At 40.6% G+C, this 26,305-nt stretch overlaps 1 protein-coding gene across 1 annotated transcript in view; it reads left to right on the top strand.

Annotated features, from left to right (window-relative positions):
- The window catches only part of LOC126470270 (hemicentin-1-like), an 808,493-nt gene that overhangs the window by 660,545 nt on the left and 121,643 nt on the right, over window positions 1-26,305 (top strand). The window contains exons 46-48 of the mRNA XM_050098010.1: window positions 8,088-8,226; window positions 15,106-15,237; window positions 17,514-17,643. Coding sequence (XP_049953967.1) covers window positions 8,088-8,226; window positions 15,106-15,237; window positions 17,514-17,643 — 401 coding nt within the window. The remainder of the gene's footprint in view (window positions 1-8,087; window positions 8,227-15,105; window positions 15,238-17,513; window positions 17,644-26,305) is intronic.

The raw sequence follows: 26,305 nt of genomic DNA, 5'->3' as shown, positions 1-26,305 counted from the left end.
GTGTGTATTTTGCTGTGGCATTGGATTTCTCTAGGGTTTTAGTTCAAAATTTTCATCAACTTTGGCTTTAAGGGCCAGGAGCAAGGAAATGGATCTATCATTTGGTGCCAATTCTTCAGACATTTGAAGACAATCTGTAGAAGACTCTGCAGTTTTTAAATCATCCAAACTTTTCTGTATAATATCACTACTTCTGAACACATAATTAGAATACCATCTGGGAATTTGTTGGGTAATTACTCAGTTTGTCTGTTACTGCAATGTGATCTGCAAGCATAGAGTCAGCCACACTTACTTTGTAGTCCAAAATATTTGGGTATGTGACAATTGTATCGAGACAGACATCTCCTCTTATTGGCAGATAACTTGACACAAATAGTCCATAGCTGCTTAAGTTCATAAAAGCTCTCTAAGGTAATTTTTGCTCCTAGGCACTCTAGATGACTGCTTTCCACATTACTGATAAAGTTTTCAAATCAGCTTTGTGGTGAATTTTAAGTTATTTATGTCAGTTTTCTTGACATTTATCTTACTATTTCCACACACAGACACACCACCATGGATAGAAGTTTCTCTATACCACACATTCAATACATCCAGGTATTCAATATCCCAGTATTGCCACAAGGACCTGAAGGTATCTTCTTATGGTACTATCTATGAAATTCACTCAAAATTAGTATTCTTAATTTAGTATCTGACTGTGATTTGGGTTCCCTATACAGCCTGAATATCAATGTGGAAGAAAGGTCAGGGGTGTTCAGGTTTCATACCACAGCTTTAGTTACATTCTACTCAGGTAGGGGAGGGCCACTAGGCAGTTTCAGGTAAAATACGAGGGCTATCCACAAAGTACATTACGTTTTGGAATTAAAAATAAATAAAGTATTGGAATTTTTTTTTATTATATACAGATGAAAGCCAAACTTAAATACTACTCTTCTACGTAGTTGCCACTTAAATTAAGGCACTTATCGTAGAGATGGACGAGCTTGGAAATTCCTTCGTTGTAAAATTCGGCCTCCTGGGCCTTCAACCACGTGGTTACCTCTTCTTTTGGGACAGAAAAGGTGTGATTTTTGTGGATTTCCTGGAAAGAGGCACTACAATAAACTCTCAAAGGTATTGCCAAACTCTGCACAACTTCAGAAGAGCAATACAAAACAAGTGCAGGGGAAAGTTGGGCTCAAAGATCTTGCTGATTCATGACAATGCCCGGGCCCACACGGCAAATGCCACTCGTGAAGTTCTCGAATCTTTTAAGTGGGAGTTGTTTCCTCATCCGCCGTACAGTCACAACCTGGCACCGAGAGACTTCCACTTATTCCCAGCAATGAAGAAGTGGTTGGCTATGCATCATTTTGATGATGATGCACAGCTTCAAGAAGAGCTAACCACGTGGTTGAAGGCGCAGGTGGCCGAATTTTACGATGAAGGAATTTCCAAGCTCGTCCATCACTACGATAAGTGCCTTAATTTAAATGACAACTATGTAGAAAAGTAGTATTTAAGTGTGGCTTTCATCTGTATATAATAAAAAAAAATTCCAAAACTTTTTTTATTTTTAATTCCAAAACACACAATCAAAACCTGAATAGCACACTGAAAGAAATGTCCAAGCACAAGCATGTCACTGTGTATCAATAGTAACATTAGCAACCAGAAAACTTTTGCTGCATCAATACAACTGTGTGAGAAATGCACCAGGGTGTGTAGCCAACTAATGTGGATTCCACGCTGCTCTTGGTGCATCTGTAAAACCGTAAAGTCTGGATAGACATTGCTAGTCTGTTCATCTTGGTATTAAGGTCTGAATCCAGTGAAAATACTTCATCCTTCTCCTCTTTAACAGCAGCATAGTGTCAAAAAGGACTAGACCTGAGTTTCACCCACTGTGGCAATGGGAGCCTTGTGTGGCTAGCCCTTCCAGTAGCTCCAATGGCATCTAAATTTTCAGTGTTTCTATCCCCACAGCAGCTTGTGCATTCATTGTCTCATTCACTGGAGGCTGTGGGTGCTGCTGGGGCATTCAGACTGTCAGCACTAGCTTTGTTGGAGGAAGTGACTAAGTCTCCAAGGGTTACCAGTGTTGTGCTGGTTCAGTTGATGGCTGCAGCCACTGCTGGAAATGCTGGTGTGGGTGCAGGTTGTAGTGGCTCTTTGGCCATGTCCAGTGTGTGAACCTAGGAGTGCCAGCTGCTTGTGTGGCAGGCCTGAAACTGTGGTCAACAAGGCTGGTGGGGCTGCAGTTCCTTGCACTGGCTCAAGGAGTGGGGTGGCTCCTGCTATGTCACAAAAACAACTAGTTTTGATGATGGATCAGATGCTCCTGCCCACACAGAACAGGGATCATTTGGCACCTCTTATGGCTGAGAATGATGATGGATCAGATGCTCCTGCCCACACAGAACAGGGATCATTTGGTACCTCTTATGGCCGAGATGGCTTCTGGCTGAATATGCAAGGCCACTCAGCAGCATTCTACTATCAGCGGGATGTGTAACTAGGGCTAGGGGTCTGCAGGGCAGGATGCAGCAGATTCAGGAGTGTGCATGACCTACATCCATACAGTACCTCAGCTAGGCCTTTGTACATGAACTGGGGTGGACTGAGAATTGCAAGAGATTCTGTTAATGTCGCATTAGTGGTCATCAACCCTGGTGTCTTCCTCATTTGTACCTTGACAGTTCTGACCATCCGCTACACTTCTGAGTTTAATATTGGGTCAAAATGGGTGGTGATCAGGTGCTGTATTCCATTGCATTGGCAGAGTGCCTCAAGTTCTGCCAAAACAAAATGATGTCAACTGTCAAGTACTAAGGTGTGGGGGGGGGCCTCTGTTTATGACAGAAATGGCAGCGAGTGCTCTGATCGTACCGTGTGCTGCCATAGAAGTGACTTGCACCACTTACGATGAATTAGAGAGCGCATCCACCACCATCAACCATATGAAACCCCGAAAAGGACTGGAAATGTCTATGAGTACCCTCTCCCAAGGGTGCTCAGGCTGGGGTCATGGGGAAACTCACCCCACCCACCACCCCACCCACATGGGATGCATGCAGCAACTGAAGGATGTGGCCACAGAGTCTAAGTGGAATGATGTGAGATTGAGCATCTTCTGCAGATAGTGTCCCATCTTTCTGAACAACATTCAGCCTATGTTTCATAGCAAAATAATTTTACAGTACTGGGCCAGCAAAATAATTTTGCAGTGCTGGGCATGATGCTTTTGAGAGACTCTCTGGCCAAACACTTTGCACCACTGACCTGACTCTATGCAGGAGGGGATTCTGGCTAGTAGCCAGTGCTATTTTGCAATCAGTGATTCAGAAATCTTGAAAGGTCTGATGTACAGTCTCATGTAGGGCAAAACACGCTGCTTCCAGATGGTCAAATTCAATGCCAGGGCCAATGAGAATGTGAGAAAATGCATTGGCATTTATATGCCAAAAATGAGTGTCAGAATAGTAATAATTCAAGTGTAGAGCCCATGTTGTAAACTCTGTGCCATTTTGTCTGGAATGTGGGAACCTTGACTAAAAAAAAGAATTAGAGGTTAATGGTCTGTAATCAGATGTAAATTATTCCTGTATAGGAAAACAAAGACTTTTTAACACTATACAAAATGGCCAATGCCTCTTCTCAATTTGTGAATAATTTTTCTGCACCCATGAGAGAGTTTTAGACACAAAAGCTATTGGTAGCTCTGTAACATCATAATTCTTGTGCAAAATAATGGTCCTAAACCTGTATTGTGATACATCAGTTGCAAGGGTCATGGGATCGTCTGGTGTGAATGTTGCTAAGCGTTGGGGCGATGTCAGGTGTTTTCAACTGCAAGAATAATTTGTGAACTTTGGTAGACCAAATGCATGTAATGCCCTTCTTGTTCAAATGGTTCAATGGATCTGCGAAGTGAGCTACATGTGGAATGAACTTTGCATAGTAGTTCACCTTCCCAAAAAAGATTGCAGTTTCTGTAAGTTTGTTGGGGCTGGAAATGACTCAATTGCATCAACATGCTCAGCTGTCAGCATGATCCCTTTGTTGCTTGACATATGCCCCAAGTACTATACAGATTGTGCAAAGAACATGCATTTGTCTAGGTTACACTGGAGCTCGTTCGCCAAGAACCACTGAAATAGTTTTTATAAATTTTACAAGTGTTCTTTCTAAGTAACACCCATCACCCAGATGTCATCCAAATAGTTTATGCACTTCAGAATACTGCAAGTTAGTTGCTCTGTGTATCTTTGAAAAATTCCTGATGCTGAAGTTACCCCAAAAGGCAATCTCTTGCATTGATACATTCTTCTAGAGGTAATTACAAGTTTGCATCCATCAAATTAGTCTTTGAAAAATACTGCACCCTGCTAACTTTGCTAAAAGTTCCTCTGGTGAAGGGATTGGGTAAATGTTGATCTCACTTTATGCATTAATTGTGGTCATAAAATCACCCCAAAATCTGATGGGCCCATTTTCTTTCCTTATGACAGCCATGGGAGTGAACCACTGACTTCCTGAGATTGGCACAATGACCCCAAGTTCAGTAACTAGTGTAACTCAGCTTTTATTGTGTCACACATTGACCATACACAACAAAATTTAGGCACAGTGGATTGTTTGAATGTAATATGCACTTCAGACTTTCTGGCCCGACCAAACATTAGTTGGAATAACTCCCTGCAGTTCAACAGTAATGATTCTAAATCCTGGAATTGTACTGAGCTGGACACCAGGTTAACCTCATCCAGTACTTGCAAACAAAATGCAGCAAATGCATCTAAACCCAAAATTTTACAGCAAAAAGTGAACTTATGACCAACAGAGTGATTCAGCACTTGACATTCTTGTATTTTGCCCATAGAGTAATTCCCCCTCACAAAGGGATCTGTTGCTGGCTGTATTACATAATCTGCCACTGCAATGGGTGCAAACAGGAAGGATCCAAACACTGGCAGGATTCCTGATTAATCAGGGAAACTAAAATCTCTATATCCACCTGGAATTAGGTCATAATATCATTTATATCCAACTCAATTAGAAGTTTATTAGGTACTTGGCCAGGTTCTGCTGAGACTGGAGCAAGTAAACATCAATGCTTGAGCAAGTAAACATCAATGCTTGGTCAGGTTCTACTGCCCACAGTGTATTGGCTAAAACCAGTGCATCAGCCCATAGTACTGTTTTCCTTCTGTGACACAGTGCTGCTAAGTGCCCTTACTTGCAACAGGCACAGCATGTGTCAAAAAAATGCCAACACTGGCAACAAGCATTGCTTGTCCAACAGTCTGGACAGGACTTATGTGTCAGTGGGGGTGAATCTGATGCTAGGGGAATCTTTTCTTACTATCTAAGAAACATGCTCTATGTTGAGACACTAAGCTAGATTGTGTCTGCTTATTAAGTCAGTTGAAATCTACTTGCAAACAAGAAACATTTGCCTGTGCGAAACTCACACCCTGAGTCCATCCAGGCAACTAAGTTATTGGCACCTGGCAATGCTGAGCTATTTGCCGACTATCTAAAAACCAACATTTGGAAATATGATTTCATAGCTAGAGTGTGGTCCTCCCTGTTTGGTGCTAATCTAACAACTATGTATCTGATTACAGAATCAGCATATGAGACTCTGTAATTCATATATTCAGACTTGCATTTATGGGTGACACCTTGCAAATCCACTATCCAGGATGCATAAGTCTCATCACTACACTTTCTGTGTTGATTAAACTGCAGTCATACCATCCCAATATGAGTTTGATAGCAGAAATGCTCACTCAGCAAATTGCATTGTTCAGTAAATTCTCATGCCTGAGGGTCCATGTATGCACACAGCTTTTGAATAGTTTCTTAAAGACTACTACTACTGCTACTATGTAACAGAGCACTCTGGACTATGGGATCTGATACCGATAACCAGAAAACTTTTGATACATCAACACAAGTGACGGGGATTCTGGCACCTCTTGCTCCCTTTCCTCAACAAAGTCGGCACAGGTTGAGCCATTTCCAGCACTAAATAATGATTAAGGTGAGAGGGTTTTAATATTAGTCAGTGATTTGGATTTCCCACTGTGTCGGAGCATCAGTTTGGAGAAAAGGCCAGAAATACTTGAGTTTCACACCATGGCTGCAGCTCACTCTCCTGGAGACCACCACTGCAGCCACAGATATATCACATGGGCCCACTGACTGATGCGAGAGTGCTATTGAATATCATGGCCCCGCACTTGTCCCTCAGTCTCGCTATTTAATTGAAACCTTTGATACATACCATTGATCAGTAGAGTGACTGACCATGCCCCTGTTTAAGTTTTCAATTCAGACTGCTTCCTGGAGCATCTGTGTATACTTATGGTGACTTTTTCTGTGCTCTGGACTTTGCTTGTGGCTAGCTGTACATCTTCATAAATCACAAGAACCTCCTGTTTCTTCCATCAGTCACAGCATTCTCAACTGTGCAAGTGATCATAAACTGTGTTATACCTGTGAATAGAATAGAAAACTCAAGCATCATAGGTGTTAGATGTTGATGTGGTTCACACCCATGCCATTGTGAAGTCCAAAATCATGAGACTAAACTTTATTCCCTCTAATGAATTAATTCTCTTTCTATTCCTGATGTAAATCTGTCACTCTGTGGGACATCTTTAATGTTTCCATTCACATTCAGCCTACAAACTTACAGCAGTACATTTTATTACGATATATATCTTGCCTTATATGTTAAATTTAGCCACTTCTGCTATCTTAGATTTCAATATATTCTATCTCAGTAACCATGCCATCTGTGTAATTAATGCTTTCACATTTCATGGTATCTGCATCTATCTTGTGCATCAACCAGCCTCACACACCATATCCCATAACTCAATGAGAAGATCCCTTTTCACATGTGGTATGACCATGGATGAAAGTGTCATCAAATCACGTACCACATTTTTGTAAGACTTATTTTAAATTAAAGTTGAGTTCATTTCTAACTACCACTCAGGTTTTGCACCATAAAATATACTTGTGTTAATAGAACACTTTGTTCAGTTAGAATTAATATGTTTACAGTGTAGTAGGCTATAATGTGGTGATTGAATCCTTAGAACAGAATTGGTCTGACTTTGCTCTTTATCAATATCTGCTAACACACCACTACTATCATTTTTGATACTTTATCTTAATTTTTTAATCATAAATCCACTCTTGAGCACAGATGTCTATCAGTCCCATTTCTGCTTTTTTTAAATAATGTAATGAGTTATGATATACAAATTCACAATATTTCTCTGTTGTCTTTAATGCTTGCATTACCAGAATAAAATGGAACAATAAGTTCTTTTTTATTTCTAGCATGGTAATCAGTCTTCGTTCTTTGGCTAGCAGGAGAAACAGTTCTAAGACATAAAATGATATGGGAATATTTATCATATCAAATTTTCAGAAATTTGAAGTGTTAAAGTCATCTGTAAAAGTCTTATCTTGAACTTTTGTGATTGTATTGAACTTTTCTTAGGATTTAAAACAGACTAAATATAAAGAATGTTGTGAACTGTCTGTAAGAAAGGAAGGGATTCTCCCTATACCGGTTGTGTGTCACTTAACCACCTTTCTGAACGTAAAAGAAACAAACCTCCGAAGTAACTCAACAAAAACCATCAAAGAAAGAATGGAAGGTTGGTTATGATACAGTTTATGAGGCTTGCTAGGACACCTCAGTTGGTAAAGCATTGTCTGAGAAGTGCAGACATCTGAGTGCGATTCTCATTTGCTCCATTGTTTTAATCAGCCAGATACACTCACAAACCAATGTATCTTAATACTGGATTGAGGAATTGTAGTATCATAAGAAAAAATGCTCCAGTTTTTTTAGATAACAGTTTTATTTTCTTGTCCAAGGAAATATCACTTTATTAAACTGCTTTCATATTTTCTTCTTTTTTTAATCATAAAGTTTCATGATGAACTTTATTATTGCATATATTTATCATTTTGTCCTTTGAAATGTTGATGACATTTTCCTCTAGTCTTTAACTTTATTTAATTAATTTTCAGTGTAAATATTGTGTAAACTTTTTTTTTATTTTTAGGGTGGCTGGTTTCCATATTTAACCTTTATGCTGTCTCCTATTTCTTGGAATGCAGCATATGAAGAGGACCAAGCAGACAACGGCTACTCACTCACACACGGAAAATTCAGACAACAGTCTCAAGTTGAATTTTCTTCTGGTAAGCAGTTAAGATAAGAAGTGTATTTGATCAGGTATTTGCTCATATGTTTGTACCAAATGGTAGTCTTGCATAATAGGGATACAGGTGCACACAGTTAACATATGTGTAAGTAGTATTATATGAGAGGCAGACAAATGAAAACCCAACACTTACCACAACAGGGCCATGGAATGGTTCCATTCAAAAGCAATCACCAGATGTGTTAAGACGTTTATCCAAGTGGGAGATGAAATTGGATGATCATTTCCTGTATTAAAGAACACAGTCAGCTACTGACTGATCTACATGCCTCCTATTGAACTTCCTTGTCTGGCTGAAACCAATGTCCATACATGTCTTTCTTGAAGTGACCAAATATGTGAAAATCACACTGTGAAAGATCCATATGGTACAGGGGATGTTGCAGTGTTTCCTGATCAAATTGCTGGAGCACAGCCTTTGTCTGATTGGCAGTGTGGGATTGGGCATTATTGTGCAACAGGATGGTTCCACCTGACAGCATTCAGACAGCCTGAGGGCAATGCTTGCTCCCACCTCTCCCCCCACCAAAGAAATCCAAAGCTGTTCACACAGGTTTTCTGGTAAGGTCATGATGACCTTCTTCTTTGATTGCAGGGGCCCTCTGCTCATCAAGTTCCTCGAGCATGAAATCACAATCAGTGTGCAGTACTACAAAGACACTTTGCAGAAACTGCGACATGCCATAAAGTTAAAACATCCAGCATACCATTCTTCTCTTATGCCATATCCTTCAGTCAGATTACTCATCTAACTCCACATGCAGTTCATGATATTCTTTCATTTCTCTTGCATTATTTGTGCGACAGTGTGGTTCATCAGTCACTCTGTGTCTCAAAATGTAAACTTTTCATTTTGCTCTGCAGAATCTGCTTCAGTTTGTGTCCAGGACAATGGTGTGTTGGCAGTAAGGTGGAAAAGATAATCTTTATTTATTTGCCATTGATCATTTTTCATGAAATAGGCTTCATAATACACTCCTGGAAATGGAAAAAAGAACACATTGACACCGGTGTGTCAGACCCACCATACTTGCTCCGGACACTGCGAGAGGGCTGTACAATCAATGATCACACGCACGGCACAGCGGACACACCAGGAACCGCGGTGTTGGCCGTCGAATGGCGCTAGCTGCGCAGCATTTGTGCACCGCCGCCGTCAGTGTCAGCCAGTTTGCCGTGGCATACGGAGCTCCGTCGCAGTCTTTAACACTGGTAGCATGCCGCGACAGCGTGGACGTGAACCGTATGTGCAGTTGACGGACTTTGAGCGACGGCGTATAGTGGGCATGCGGGAGGCCGGGTGGACGTACCGCCGAATTGCTCAACACGTGGGGCGTGAGATCTTCACAGTACATCGATGTTGTCGCCAGTGGTCGGCGGAAGGTGCACGTGCCCGTCGACCTGGGACCGGACCGCAGCGACGCACGAAAGCACGCCAAGACTGTAGGATCCTACGCAGTGCCGTAGGGGACCGCACCGCCACTTTCCAGCAAATTAGGGACACTGTTGCTCCTGGGGTATCGGCGAGGACCATTCGCAACCGTCTCCATGAATCTGGGCTACGGTCCCGCACACCGTTAGGCCGTCTTCCGCTCACGCCCCAACATCGTGCAGCCCGCCTCCAGTGGTGTCGCGACAGGCGTGAATGGAGGGACGAATGGAGACGTGTCGTCTTCAGCGATGAGAGTCGCTTCTGCCTTGGTGCCAATGATGGTCGTATGCGTGTTTAGCGCAGTGCAGGTGAGCGCCACAATCAGGACTGCATACGACCGAGGCACACAGGGCCAACACCTGGCATCATGGTGTGGGGAGCGATCTCCTACACTGGCCGTACACCACTGGTGATCGTCGAGGGGACACTGAATAGTGCACGGTACATCCAAACCGTCATCGAACCCATCGTTCTACCATTCCTAGACCGGCAAGGGAACTTGCTGTTCCAACAGGACAATGCACGTCCGCATGTATCCCGTGCCACCCAACGTGCTCTAGAAGGTGTAAGTCAACTACCCTGGCCAGCAAGATCTCCGGATCTGTCCCCCATTGAGCATGTTTGGGACTGGATGAAGCGTCGTCTCACGCGGTCTGCACGTCCAGCACGAGCGCTGGTCCAACTGAGGCGCCAGGTGGAAATGGCATGGCAAGCCGTTCCACAGGACTACATCCAGCATCTCTACGATCGTCTCCATGGGAGAATAGCAGCCTGCATTGCTGCAAAAGGTGGATATACACTGTACTAGTGCCGACATTGTGCATGCTCTGTTGCCTGTGTCTATGTGCCTGTGGTTCTGTCAGTGTGATCATGTGATGTATCTGACCCCAGGAATGTGACAATAAAGTTTCCCCTTCCTGGGACAATGAATTCACGGTGTTCTTATTTCAATTTCCAGGAGTGTATATAGATAACAGTAGTGTAGTGAAATCAAAGGGTACAACTACTATCTTAAGTACTAAATTCAACATTGTTCATTTGAAATGAAGTAGTACAACCATGTTAGATGTCCTTCTCTGCATCTGAGTGGTCAGTGTGGCTGATTGCCATATGGAGGTTCTGAGTTCAGTTGCCAGTACTGCCAACAGTTCCGCCTCAGTGAGAGAGTGGTATTGGTGTAGTCAGCCTCATGAGGCCACCTGAGGGTCTGTTCCTTTGATTAGTAGCAGTTCCAAGGACAAGAAACCCAACAATGGCTGTCAGAGCAATGTGCTGATTACAGGCCTTTCCATAGTGCATCCAATGATGCCACGGGCAGAGGATGACACAGTGGTTGGATGGTCCCGATTAACCCATCAGGGTCAGAATGCAGAAGTTCACCACAATCTTAAATGTAAAATCAACTTGTATAACACTGTTTTATGTTGTTAACTATAGGTTGCTAGCCTTTGTCTCACACAACTACACAACAGCCTTATCACTACCGCAACAAATGGTCACCCACAGCAGCAAGCAAAGCTAGTGCTGCCACGTTGCAACCCTATGTAGGCAACCTGCATAGGCAATCCACATAACTGCACTATGGCATACAGCTTTATGTTGTGCCACACAGTCAAGCTGTGATTCACAGGGGTGCCTCACACAGAAAGCATTCCAGAGTGGCCTTGAGAGCCACAATGCCAAGAATCATTTCTCAGATTTTGGCATGATCAATGTGTAGCTTTTTTTCAAGGCCATAGACTTCATTTATTATAATACAAATCATCTACAACATTTATACTTTTACACACAGCCTCTCCTTCACATCCTTATGTAAATTGCCCCTGACTCATCAACCTTATGATGATTGTGTGTCCTAACAACAAGAGGCACAATAGTACTGAAGTAAGGTGTACCGATATCCCTGTTATATACCTCACTAATCTGGAATGTCAATCTTTGCCTTATTTCTGCTATCATGTTTGTTTATTGCTTCCCTGGGAGCAAAGTCTTCATCTTTATTCCTCACAAAAAGACAACAGACAACTGTTAATATTATAATCCTGGAAAAAGAGGGTGACAGTGCTCCACAAGACCAGCCTTTCATATTATATGGCCAATTTTTTATTTTAAAAATGTTTATGATATGAGGAGAATGTTCCTATGTAAGTAAACCATGTGATATATGTGACTGAAAGAGCTTGAAATATGTCATACAATGATATCTCTCAGTATCCACATGAAACAGGACACTTATGAGATCTTTCCACTAAATTGGTTGATATGTTCTCCCAATTTAGTTTGGCTTCAATTTGAATTCATAAATGTGTGACACATTTGTTTTTTTAAAATATTTTTGGAGAAACTTAACAGAAGTTGCTGATTTTGTCTTGATTACAGCCAAGTGTAATTTCTGCAAACATTTAATGCAAGTGTTTCCCATTTTCTTATCAAGAGTTGTGATGTTGTGCTATGAAGTAACTAAAGTTGAAAGCCATAAGGAAAAATAGTGGGCCAAGGACAGAGTGCTGTGTAACTTCAATATTTGTTTTTACTAAGGGGAGAAGGTCTATTATTGTTGGGATAAACTGTCTTCTCTTATTCAAGCAGAATGAAATTACTGCTAATGTACATTTTTGGTACACCATAATTCTCCAATTTTGCTAGCAATATATTAAAATGAATGCACTCAAATGCTTAATTTACATCACATAATAAAAAATAACCAGTTCACTTCATGCCCAAGATTTGGGTAACAATGAACTAATTAAAAGAGAATAGATAACAGTTACATTAAGAAACATGTACTTGCTGTTTATTAGAAATGCTGGAAGTGAAAAATAGGGGGCCCATAATGTGCATGCTGGACAACACACACCAAATACTTATCTTCTCTAATAGGGGTGTTTCTTCGTGGAGAGTATGTGGGGTGTGGCAACCAGTATCTTTTTGGGTGTTTATGTAAACTGACAAATGAAACCAGATCTCATCTGACATGAAGTAAAGCAAGGAGTCCAAGTAACTGTTAACAATTGATTTTAACAGCCAGATCCAATAATGTACTCTTGTACTCTTTTTTTTCCTGCTCCTCAGATTTCAACTCTTGCACCACACTCACACAATAGACTTTTAATTTCATATCTTTTAGTATATAATGTACAAGATGCACCAACCTGTGGTGATAACCTTCTTACTGACTTGTGGGGACTTCTTGTAATGTCTATGCATGCAAACTCCATCTAAAGTTTCAGAGGTCCTCACTGTCAGTTGCTGATTCCTCTGCACATTCTGAACAGATCCTACGGCCCTACATTTCTTGTACAGCTCTTGAATAGTACTGGTCATGGGGAGTTTCTTACCAGGATACCTCATGTAAAACATTTATTTACATTCTGTGATGAAACCTGTCATTATGCGACACTCTACAATATCAGTTTCCTGTCCTAAAGCAAACTGCCCCATTTCTGTAACAGCTGAACAGTATGAGCTTCTTACAACAACTAACACATGAACACACAGCTGTGCTCAACTTCTGATAAAATGCATTGTAGCCAACTTTCAAGATAGTGTTGCCACTTCACAAGAAATCTGACTAGAGATGATTAACTGGTACCTGAGGTGGTACCGGTTTTATATGGGACACCCTGTAGAAGTGATGCTATCTTCTCATTTTCAAAAGCTGCTAAAGTCTGGTAAACAATATCCAGAACAGCTACAGCCATGTTTTTCAAAATAAATACTTAATTAAATGCACATGAGTGATTCAAACACATGTGAGAGTATTGGCACAACAGAGACTGATAGGTAGTTCTGGGTGAGTTGTTTGTTGCCCTTTTTGGATAAAGGGATGACTTTTGAGAGTTTGAGTGAATCTGGCACAACTCCATCCTCAAAACAAAAATAATAGTGTCCTACCTATCAAGTAAGCTGTTCTCTTAACAATACAGTTAGTATCCAGTACCAATCCATACTTTTGGAATTAGAGAATTCAGAAACTGTTTTAAAGATCTCATTGCATTTGATCATATCACAACCAAAGATAGGCCTGTCGGACAGCTGGCAACCAAGCAGATCCCTTGCACATCTCTGTGGCCTTAATTTTGTCTCCAAGTTCTTTGCTTACATGACAAAAGATTCACTCAATTCTCATGGACCAAGCAGGATTTGACATACCTGGCTGGAAGAATGATCTTACTTAATAACCTCCCAAGTTCCCCTGCCCTTATCTGGAGCTCCTTCTATGTACTTTAGACATGCTGCACTATTGGTTTGTAAGATCTTAGCTTTGTAATACTTTTTACTTCTAAGGTAAGCATTGTAAATCGTATCCTTCTGCTCAGTCCCCCAATTACCACCACTTTAATAAATTCAATTTAATATGAATGTTCTCTGTAGTTTCTTTCATTACTTTTATATACTAGTCAATCACATATATTTTTTTAAAGTTATCAAAATTATATTCGACTCCACCTCTTCATGTTTGACACTCATGTAAAATGTCCCAGTTTGTCTTCTTTACCTTGCCAAAAAAACCATGATGTGTTCCTCTCTCTGATCTCTTACACATGCCATATTAGACTCACTGGAATAAGCTTGTTGCCTATGATAGTTTTAAAATAAATGCTTCAGGGTCTGTGAAATCTCCACCTGCTGGACAAGCCACATCTTCACTTGTTTTGAACACTGAGGCTGTGGTTTGGTGTTACTAATTCAGTTATGTATAGTGTGTTCTGGTATTTGTTACATTTCATTAATTATAAAACCTTGCATTTCACATGTTTTCTTTCAAACATTCAAAAATTTCATCTTTCCTTGTAGAAGCAGTTAGTGCCTTATGTAACTATAATATTAGCATTATAGTAATATTTGATTGTTAACATTGGTATCAACTGGAGTCAAAACCCAAGCAATTCTTCTGGTTTCAGAACTAGAGAGCTGAGGTACCAAGAAAATGTATGGGTAAAGATAACCACAAATCTTGCCAAGACATCTTTAAATGACTAAGAATACATTAGATGTATTTCTTAATAGTGTTTGTAGATAGAAGTGAAAAACCAGTTCCAGATGAGGTGTTGTCTCCATATGACAATACAATTCAAAAAATTAATTCCATCTAAATGTTTTCTTTTTGACTAAGTTTCAGAATGCAGTACTACATTCTGACCTATAACAAGCTGTTGCTATATGTAATGAAATAAATGTACAATCTCAGTAGATTCAACAGATAAAAGATATTAAATTGTAAACCTGTAAGACCATAATCTTACAGTCACTGTTCAGTGAGTAAATTATTTGAAACTTTGAATAAAAATAGAAAAATACATTAATTTGAGTGACGATTAACCAGGAACACATGTCCCTTTGTATAAGAATAGCTTTTTTAAGTTCTTTTTGCACATTTTTCACCAGTGATACCTTAACACATTGTTGCCAATTATTGTTTAGGTGAAGAACTAAAGCTGCGACACATAGGTCATGGCATAAGTGATGATGGGATATTACAAGTTGATATAGACATCGAGGGAGAAGTTCCAGTTGTTCAACCAGAAGCTGCTATACAGATCCAGCCATATGAAGGTAATCATGTAGTTGAACATATGTTATATTTATTACTGTAAAAAAGTAAGCCAAATTAACATTTGCAACAATTCTCACATTGTTATTACACAGAAATAATTTTTGTGCTCATTTTGTAACTTTAAAAGAGGCCACAGTGCAGAGAACAATGATAGTTACTTTTGCCATATGAAAATTTGTTGGGGCCAGTTTGGCATAGCAAACTGTTACACACATTTACGTGACAGACAGTACTTGTTTACTCTGAGGATAAAACAGTGAGCTAATGTGCATCAAAAAAGGTGATTGTAAGTCAGCTTTATTTAGAAATCTTTGCCAGAACAGTTGGGAGGATTAAAATAATGGTTATCCTAAAGGCATTCAATCTATTTAAAACAACAATTCAGCTCAACACCATTTATAATGTTAATCATGCTACATTTTATCCAATTAAAACAGATGCGTAGTGGAAAAACAAATTTCCATCTTCACCAACCACCATCATGAGAATCAGAATATCTCAATGAATAAAATCACAAATTTGTTCATGAAACGTATTAAAATGTTTAGACTAATTTTTTTTATTTACTTCCCTCGGTAGTCTTCTTGTCAACCACCATATCCACTGTGATCATACAGTTTGTTGAACTGTGCGTTACTCTAGGTCAGCAATACTAGAGAAAGATTAGGCAAGATAGATCTGTCTGAGGTGACTAGTCTGTATGGAATAGTTTTATGTTATGGGATGAGTAGCAGCTGTGAGAGAGAATGCTAAGCTTAATGCAAACAGCTTTCCTTATGGAAGTTCATAACCACATGGAGAAGGAGTCCCAGGAAGGTGGATGACTGAGTCAAGCTAGCTATAATAAATAGGAGAGGAATTGTTGATATTCTGAAGGGATGATTGTAAGGCATACTTGCTCTGAACCCACATGATCAATCTTTTTGAAAAAATTAATAGTTTAAGATTTTATGTCATTGAAAATAATTAGTTTCACTGGTCAGGTTGGTATAAGCTAACATTATTTCAGTGCTAATAGATTTACCCACAGTTGTGTTTGTATGTGATTCTTTCAAAGATGGAATAACTGTTAGTTGTAGTTAGTCAAAATTACCAGAAATAAGGGGATTTACTTGGCGTCATCCAGGCACTGCAGGAGGAAGTTCTTGGTGGGGCATGGGATTTGGGGATACAATTACATATTGGAGGTCGCATCAACAGTTATAAGCCGAGTAATATGCAGTAAAGAGACAAGAACTATGGAGGGCCCATGGTGGAAGTGATTGATGTCATTGGTATAGAAAGATACTCTGTGGAATGAATTGAAGGTGTAGGATGTGATTGTCCAGGGATTGGCAGGAGTAAGACGGATGTTTCAGGAAGTGCCTAAGGATTTGAAAAAAGGGATTGAAGAGGTCATACTGGACTTGTTTGTGGATGTTGTTGACAGAGGGTAGAACTAATCTATTAATGTGTGTGTGTGTGTGTGTGTGTGTGTGTGTGTTTGTTGTAAACTGCTATATCAGTAAATGCACTCATTAAAATAACTAGCAGAGTCTCCCAAATTCATACCAGGCAAGATCAGATTTACACATCATGACCATAAGATTGGCACTGATAATTGATCCTTATGTCAGAGAGGCAAAGCTTCTTAATTTAGCACCAAATGAATTGAAAATGCTGACTGAAGAAACTTTTAAAAAATAGTTTAAGCAGTGGCTTATCCTGCTATGCTCTGATACCATGGAAGTGGCATGACAAGAAATTCAAACAATAACATTGTCTAAACCACAAGTGTAATGATAAATAGAACAGAACAGACAGACTACCATTTGTATTGTGGTAAGTTATTTTGTAACTATAGAGCAAAATATTTCGCAACAGTGCATAAATCTTTATGTGTAATTTCTCTATTGGTATTTGGTGAGACACTATTATATAAAAAACTGTCATATTTGCTACTTATTTCACTAATTATTTATTTTTGTGTTTTTTCAATCTTTAGGAGTGCAAAGACTGTTATGTTTGTAAACATGTTTGGACAATGTCCATTCATGTCAAATTATATGTTACAACCACAAACAAATAAATAAAAATTATGTGGGCCACTAAAAACAATTAACTTCACTATCTGAAGATGACAAGTAGATATGTAGTCAAAGCACTGGAGATTTTTATGAACATCATCAGATGCAATACCTGAAAGAACTCCAATAACTTTTACAACCTATTTTCATTTTTTAATTTTTTATGTAAATGTCATGTTAAAACTAATATGTGAATCTCATAATTCCAGAGGATTATGTCCAAACTGGTCCTGATACCCTGTATGCTGCATCTTCAAATGTGCTTAAAATCAACGGACTGAAATTGCCTTATTCTTGGAACAACACAGTGCAATATGATAAATACAAAGGAAGAATGCCGTAAGTATCACAGTGACCAAATCACATTACATATTTAATTTCAACTGTGAATGAATGGCTACTTTGCTATTCCTCTACTGATTACACTATTTTCCCTCCTTTTCTACTACCTCCCCAACCCTCCTCTCTCTCTCTCTCTCTCTCTCTCTCATAAACACACACACACACTCACACACACACACACACACACACACACACACACGCACACACACATTTGAAACTAAAATGTTTAGGAAAGAAACTGTTGCAATGATGAAGACTGTAGCAGTATAGCAACCATCAGTTTTATAAGTGCTTATCAATGGTCTCGTCCAGTCTAGATAAGAATTTTGACTGAGGTAAACATATTGGAGATTTTTCTTGTAAATTGAGTAGTTTTGTCTTTCCAGCACAATATTAGTCATTGCTACTGACATGTACTCAGTGAAAATAGTGTGTTTCTTTTTACGTTTGGAACGTTAAGAACATTTGTGTTGACCCTTCCAGGGAATCTTGTCACCCACTATACAGTGTGTCTCAAAAGAAAGTTTAAATTTAGTGGATCAAAATAAAATAGAGGTTGAAGTCTATGGAAGATTTTATGAACTTGCAGTAAAGTTGCATTGGAATTGTGCTGTGGCTCCGTCTTGCTGAAACTATGTTCTTTGGTTATAACCAGGAAAGTTCTGCAGTTCAGGCACCAAAAAGTCATTTTACATTTTCACGTAATGTTCTGAATTCACTGTAACTGCACGGCTGCTCTCATCCTCAAAAAAATGCTGGCCAATTATTCCTTGAGAACACATTGCAGCCCATTTAGTAACTTTTGTGAATGAAGAGGTTTTTCATGCATCTGTTTAGGATTCGTTCCACTCTTGTAGTAGCAATTTTCCTTACTGGTGTGACTGTTCAGGTGTAAATGAGCCTCATCAGATAACAAGATGTTGTTAAATGAAGGGCACTTTGTCACATCATTAATGAATTGCGCCCTCAGTTTAACATCTTTTTGCAGAATTTGGTGCAGTGATGATCTATGAACATTTAAAGAATTTGCATGCTTATGAATGGGTTGGTTAGGATTGTCATGAACAGACATATTTACACTGTCCATGGATTCGCCCATTTCTCCTCACATATTTTTATCCATTTCTGGGTAAGGGGAACACTTCAGGCATTGTTTACATTATGCTGTACACGATCACTGCAAAATGTCCTCTGTACCACAGTTGCAGAATCACTGTTTTTATAAAATTCTCACACATGAAATGCGCAAGATACAAGCAATGAATGTATGTCCCCACTCTCCTCTGAGTTTTTGCAAATCTGCAGACAGCTCTTCAAATATAAACTTTCTTTTGAGACATCCTGTATAAAAATTTTGAACTGTTGCCAATAATCTCCCTGTACATCCATGGAATTAGCATTCCCATACACAAAAATTTTTAATTATTTAAGAATAAGCATTTTAAACATTCACAGTTTGTTTGTAATTCCTTTAGTCATAAAAATGGTTGTATGCAGCTCTCCACTCTAGTCTATTTTGTGCAAGTCTCTTCATCTGTCTATAAATACTGCAATCTACATCCACTACAGTGAAGCCTTTGTCTCTACCTGTAGTTTTTACACACCAAACTTTCCCCATTGCCAAACTGAGCAGTCTTTGATGTCTCAGGATGTGTCCTAGAAATCAACTTCTTCTTTAGTCAAATCAAACCATAAATTTATATTCTCCCCCATTCACTTCAGTACCCCTTTATTAGTTATCTGATGAACCCATCAAATTTCAAAAACTTCTATCATCTTCTTTTCTGTTCTATTTATTATCCATGTTTCACTTCCATACTAAACTACACTCTGGCAAATAGTTTTAGAAAAGATTCCTGTACACATACACCTATCTTGGATATTAAAATATTTCTGTTTTTCAAATATGCTCTTCCTGCTATTGCCAGTCTGCATTGTATATCCTCTCTACTAGGAACACCATCAATTATTTTGCTGCCCAAATAGCAAAACTCATCTAGTGCATTCAGTGTCTCATTTCCTAATCTACTTCCTTCAGAATTGTCTGATTTAACTTGACATCATTCCATTACTCTTGCTTTACTTTAGTTGATGTTCATTTTATAACCTTTTTTCAATACAATTTCCATCTCAGAAAGAAATAATTAACTTCTACACATGAAACCTAACTACCTCATCACTTTTAAAAATTAAGCTGTAAGAATTAGAGTATGGTTAAGCCAGTGGGTAATCCCAATTCATTAATTTTTCTGTAGACTCAGCTTCAGTCCTGAGAAAAATAAGTGTAATCCTGTACAATCTGTGCTTCCCATGGTCTCTCATAAATATCCTGTCTTCCTCTGAAATAACTTAAGCAGAATTTATACTTACAGCACATTGAATGAGACTGATACCGCTGCAGAATGTTACTACTTTAATTCACCCTAAATCTCTCCACACCATTCTTATGTTGTGGCCAATCATCATGCTGAATATTTTTGGTGAGTGACCTGACTAAGAACACATATTTCGCTCAAGCATCCAATGTAAAACTGTTGTATCAAGAAACACCAGGAAACACACAACAATAAAACAGATACAGTTTATCTGGTCACAGATTGACATAAGAAAGAATACGAAGATAGTAGTTTATACAGTGTGAACCCATTTAACAACTGAGGGCCCAGAGGCATGTGCATTCTCTCATAATGATGCTATCCCTGTTGTGAATACATTTAACAACTGAGGGCCCAGAGGCCCTTGCATGCCCTCATAAAGATGCTATCCATGTCATGAACACATTTAATAACTGAGGGCCTGGAGGCCTGTGCATACCCTCACCTACATCTACATCTACATCTACATCCATACTCCGCAAGCCACCTGACGGTGTGTGGCGGAGGGTACTTTGAGTATATCTATACGAGGCTTGCCTTACACCCTGGTTTCATGCAATGGTACTGAGTTCATAGCACAGTGTTTCAAGGACTTTATCACACACAATGTCATTAGCCATGTCATGGTACCTCCATTCTGTCCCCAGGCAAACACTAAGGCAGAATGCCTTGTCCAAACATTTAAGATGCAGATGCACAATTCTCTCTCTATTGATTCTCCCTTCTATTCCAGTCTCATATTGTTTGTGGAAAGAAAGATTGTCAGTATGCCTCTGTGTAGGCTCTAATCTCTCTGATTTTATCCCCATGGTCTCTTCGTGAGATATATATAGGAGGGAGAAATGTACTGCTTGACTCCTTGGTGAAGGTATGTTCTCGAAAATTCAACAAAAACCCATACCGAGCTATTGAGCATCTCTCCTGCAGAGTCTTCCACTGTAGTTTATCTATCATCTCTGTAACACTTTTGCGATTACTAAATGAACCTGTAATGAAGTGTGCTGCTCTCCATTGGATCTTCTCTATCTCCTCCACCAATCCTATCTGGCACGGATCCCACACTGGTGAGCAATACTCAAGCAGTGGATGAACAAGTGTACTGTATCCTACTTCCTTTGTTTTTGGATTGCATTTCCTTAGGATTCTTCCAATGAATCTCAGTCTGGCATCTGCTTTACCGATGATCAACTTTATTTGATCATTCCATTTTAAATCACTCCTAATGCCTACTCCCAGATAATTTATGGAATTAACTACTTCCAGTTGCTGACCTGCTATATTGTAGCTAAATGATAAAGGATCTTTCTATGTATTCGCAGTACATTACACTTGTCCTCATTGAGATTCAATTGCCATTCCCTGCGCCATGCGTCAATTCATTGCAGATCCTCCTGCATTTCGGTACAATTTTCCATTGTTACAACCTCTCGATATACCACAGCATCATCCGTAAAAAGTCTCAATGAACTTCTGATGTTATCCACAAGGTCGTTTATGTATACTGTGAATAGCAATGGTCCTACGACACTCCCCTGCTGCACACCTGATATCCCTCTTTCTTCAGAAGACTTCTGTCCATTGAGAATGACATGCTTCTTACTTTGTTCATTAAATGACTGTGGGGAACTGTATCAAACACCTTGCGGAAGTCAAGAAACACAGTATGTACCTGGGAACCAGTGTCTTTGGCCCTCTGAGTCTCATAAAGGTGCTATCCACATCAGTGTCACAGATATATCATGACAGACCTGGTGATGCCATTTGCTGTCATGGCTGCCCCTGGCAGCTGCCTCATGTAGTTGCAGGCATACTGTTATGTCAGCAAGTGTATGATTGCTGTAAAGCCCCAACTAATATCAGGGCTGTGGGTATATTAACTGGTGGGGTACTACACTCCTTCATCTTCATGGGGGAAAAGACCGGGCATCGCTGTCCATGTTGCTGTGATGGAAGAGATGTCTGTGGCATCCATAGTGGTGCCAGATGCGGCAGCCAAAGGTACAAGACTTCCCCGATTCACCCAGACCAATACGTACACATGAAAGTGAGTGGGACAAGGACACCCCTGCCAAATGTGGACCCCAGCGTGACAGGTGGACAGTATTGGCAAGAGGGGTGGAGGAGCCATGTGGACATAAGAGACCATGATGAGGGGTGCCATCACAGGCAATGATGTTGGAGGACTGGACTTTTGTCGCTACTGATGACAGCACCTGCTCACCATTGCTGGAGGCACCAGCACTGGTTGCAGGATGCAATCCCACTGTTATTACTGACAAATCCCCAATAACTGGGGTAGGTGGACATGACCAGGCCTGCACAACCTCCAGAACAGCTAGGACTGACAAAGAATGAGGCATCAGACCCATGGTCCCAGCAGGGACCCCTGCAGACTCCTGAGATGCAACTGGTTCTGGTGTCACACTACAAGCCGATCGTCAGTGTGAACCATGAAAATGTGGGAACCTCACCAGCTGTGGATGACAGTCACAATCCAGTGAGGGTTCCATCCAAACACCCTGGCTCAGACTGGTGTGCTGGACACAAATGTTGATGAGAAAACCAGCACCACTGGGGAACACTTGCCTGACAGCAACTGGTTGAGCAGTTTCCATGGCTGAAGGTCGTGCAGGAGCTCGGTGAGATTTTTGGCCCCAATTAGCATTGTTCTATAAAAGCTTAAAAAATATGAGAGCCTTCTTGGTCAGCAACTTTTCTACATACTTGTGCATCTGCATCTTAAATGTTTGGACAAGGCATTCTGCCTTAGTGTTTGCCTGGGGAACCATGACATGGCTAATGACATTTTGTGTGATAAAGTCCTTGAAACACTGTGCTATGAACTCAGGACCATTGCATGAAACCAGGGTGTAAGGCAAGCCTCGTATAGATAATATCTTTGACAAGGCCTTGACAGTCACATCTGCTGTCACAGGTGGACAATGAGTGACATAAGGAAAATGAGAAAAAGCATTAATTGCCAATAATCATAAACTGACTAAAAAGCACCAGAGAAATCAATGTGGACTCTTTCCCAAATCTGTGTAAGGGTCAACCAAGGCAAAAAATGGTGCACACTACCGCCTGATGACCCGAACACTTGTGGCTGGCCACTACAAAATGTTCCACCTCCCAATTGATGCCCAGCCAAAACACATGACTGTGTGCCTACAGAGTTATGTATGAGAGATCCCCCAGTTACCCTGATGTGACAAGTAGAGGCCCTCCTGCTGCAGAGCTACTGGAACTAACACACAGGGAGTAAAGACTTCTGTTGACTTAGAATAATGCCATCCTAGAGGGAGAGAGGGTGGCGCAAAGGATAAAAGTTCTGAAGTGGATCTGTAGCCTGGTCCAGTAGGTGGTTGGCCCACCCCATAGAACCCTGCTGAAGTGCCAGACCCACACTTGCAGCAGAGGCAGTACAGGAGCTAGTGATGGGAAAGGCATCCACTGTGTGCCTCTCCTCCATATCCAGTAGTTCCTCCTGTCCAAATGAGGGCTCATGGGCCTTGGGGAGCCAGGACAAGAAGGAGCATCCATGTTTGCATGTTGCAACATGGGATGAAAATTGACCTCATAATTATACCGGAACAAAACCAGAGCCCAACACTGAAGACGATGAGTGGCTTTGTCTGGTAAGGACACTGACAGGTTAACAAGGAAACAAAGGTTTTATAGTCAGTAACTGAATGACATTTTGCACCATAAAAGAACACATGAAATTTTTTAAGGTACAGAAGGTAGTACCACTTCCATAGCTGTGGGCTCTGCGTAGATTGCTGTTATGTAGAGGACCCGGGTTCGATTCTCAATACTGCCAAGGATTTTACCTTCATGGCAGGTTTGGTCTGGAGTGCACTCAGCCTCGTGATGCCAATCGAGGAGGTATTTGACCAAGTAGTAGCGACTCCACTGTCTGGAAATTCTGAAAAATGGCAGGGAGAATGGTGTGCTGACCACACACCCCTCTTACTGCATTCACACGATGTCACCATACAAAGGATTACACAGCAGACAGTAGAATCCCATGGGCCTTGACAGCCTGGTGAGAAGTTCATTTTATATACAATATCAAGAGTTTCTTTTTACAGCTAAGTTAATGTTGCTGAGCTGAGTTGAGTGTTTTTAGTGAAAAGGCAATAGGCTGTTTGTACCCATCTGAATGGCAATGGGTTAGGACAGCCACACCCTGTACTGCGATGCGTCACTGGCCAAGACCAGATGCTTGCCAGTTTGAAATGTTTCAAGACAAGGCATGGAATGAAGATTATACTCAAGCTACACAAAAACATGGTCACAGGCATCACACCAAACAAAAAGAGTGCCTTCCTGAAGCAACACATGCAAGGAGTTGGCGATAGTAGCTGTTCTGTGAATAAACTTGTGATAGTACGCCACTGTCAAGGAATGCCTGAAGTTCTTATAGATTAGATGGATGGGGCAAAGCCATAACAGCAGCAACAGGTTGTTCCATGGGGCACACATCCTGGCAGGATATTTCATGACTCAAATAAACAATGGAGGGTTGTAAAAAGCAAGACTTTAGGTCACATAAGTGACCTTCCATGGTAGCACCTGTCATGACCATATCATCAAAATAGTTGATGATCCAGTGAGGGACAACCATCATAACCTGTTCTAAAAAACATTGAAAGATGGCAGGCACACTTGCGACCTCAAAAATTTGCCACTGATACTGATACAGTCCAAAGGCATATTAACCAAAGCAACTGTTTTGATGACTTGTCCAACAGAATCTGAAGATAGGCTTTGGCCAATTCAGTTTTCAAAAAGAATTAGCCCCCAACCAACTTTGTGAGCAGCTTCTCTGCACAAGGCAGGGGGTAAGTGTCTATGACTGACTGTGTATTACCAGTGACCTCGAAGTCACGACACAGTTGAATCTGACAGTTGCTTTAAGATCACTAGGGCCATAGCCCATTCACTTTAGAAAATCAGTCTAATCACTCCCAAAGATGTTAGTCAATCCATCTCTGTTTTAACCCAGGCGTGTGAAGCTACTGGCAGTGGTCATGTCCAAAAAAAGCAAGGGTGGGTGGAAAGCTTGAGCATGATGTGTGCTGTGAAACTGCGTACACAGCTTAACCCCCGGGTAAACTGATCCAGAAACTCAGAACATAAGGAATCCAATTCATGATTGGTCTGACACCAGATACACCACATCTACAATAAAGAAACCAAAAGTAGTAAAGGCATCTAATCCAAACAAATTTTCAGTGTTTGCATTGTTAACCACTGAGTACGTAACAGAATGGACAACTGATTTGTAAACTGTGTTGGCTATGAATTGGTTGTGAATAGGAATCTGGTGTTTTTATAGCTTTCCAACCAACACTCAATACATGCCAACAGTCGGGACCCTAGGCTGGCATACGACTTTGAATTTTGCAGGGACATGGCAGCCCCCGTGTCAATTTGTAACATGACTGGCTTATCCATTACCCACATTTCAATGAAAAGTTTGTTCTGGCCTGCAGACAGTGGCGAACAATCATAAAATAGTATGAATGTTGGTGTCCATCAGTTCCTGCAATGATTCCTCGGGAGTGGCAGGTATTGACATACCACTGCTATGTAACCTTTTTCTTTACATTTGTCGAAAGAGTTCTACTGCTTATAGCAGACTGCCCACTCATGCTGTACAAAACAAGAAGGGCCTGAAGGAAGTAGTGTTTCAAGCTTCAAATTGGTGGCCCACAATGTGGGAGACCTTCAATGAATAGGCAGTATTTAAAATCTCTCCTAACGTCCTCAAACTGAAGGGCATGTTGACACACCTCCCTATTTGGGACTGAACAACTGATTGCACCTCTGACCAAATTGTCTGAATAGTACTCCTGAGACTTAGCCACGACGAACCAGCAGCTGAGGTTGTGAAGCTCAGTTGTCAAAGTTTGGTACAATTGCTGCAGCTGTTTGTGATATTGGTAGAATCCAACACCCACAGTGACCGCATGCATACACTTGTGCTGATAGGAGGACAGCGCATTACACATATTGTCAAAAGAAAGCAATGCTGCTTCTTGCACAGGAGCTAGCTGGCCCAGTAAGTGATGCATACAAGGGGGTATCCACAGTAAGAAAGAGCCTTACAGACCTCCATCTCGATCATCTGGAATGCCATGAAATGTTGACAAAGCTGCTTCTCAAAAGTATCTCAGTCTTCAATGGATTCATCGGAATGCCATGAAATATTGACAAAGCTGCTTCTCAAAAGTATCTCAGTCTTCAATGGATTCATCAATTGGGGCGGAGGTGTG

Source organism: Schistocerca serialis, chromosome 3 (assembly GCF_023864345.2).
Source record: "Schistocerca serialis cubense isolate TAMUIC-IGC-003099 chromosome 3, iqSchSeri2.2, whole genome shotgun sequence".
NCBI lineage: Eukaryota > Metazoa > Arthropoda > Insecta > Orthoptera > Acrididae > Schistocerca > Schistocerca serialis.
The sequence above is the reverse complement of the archived record's forward strand: the minus strand, read 5'-3'. Positions and strand labels throughout refer to the sequence as shown.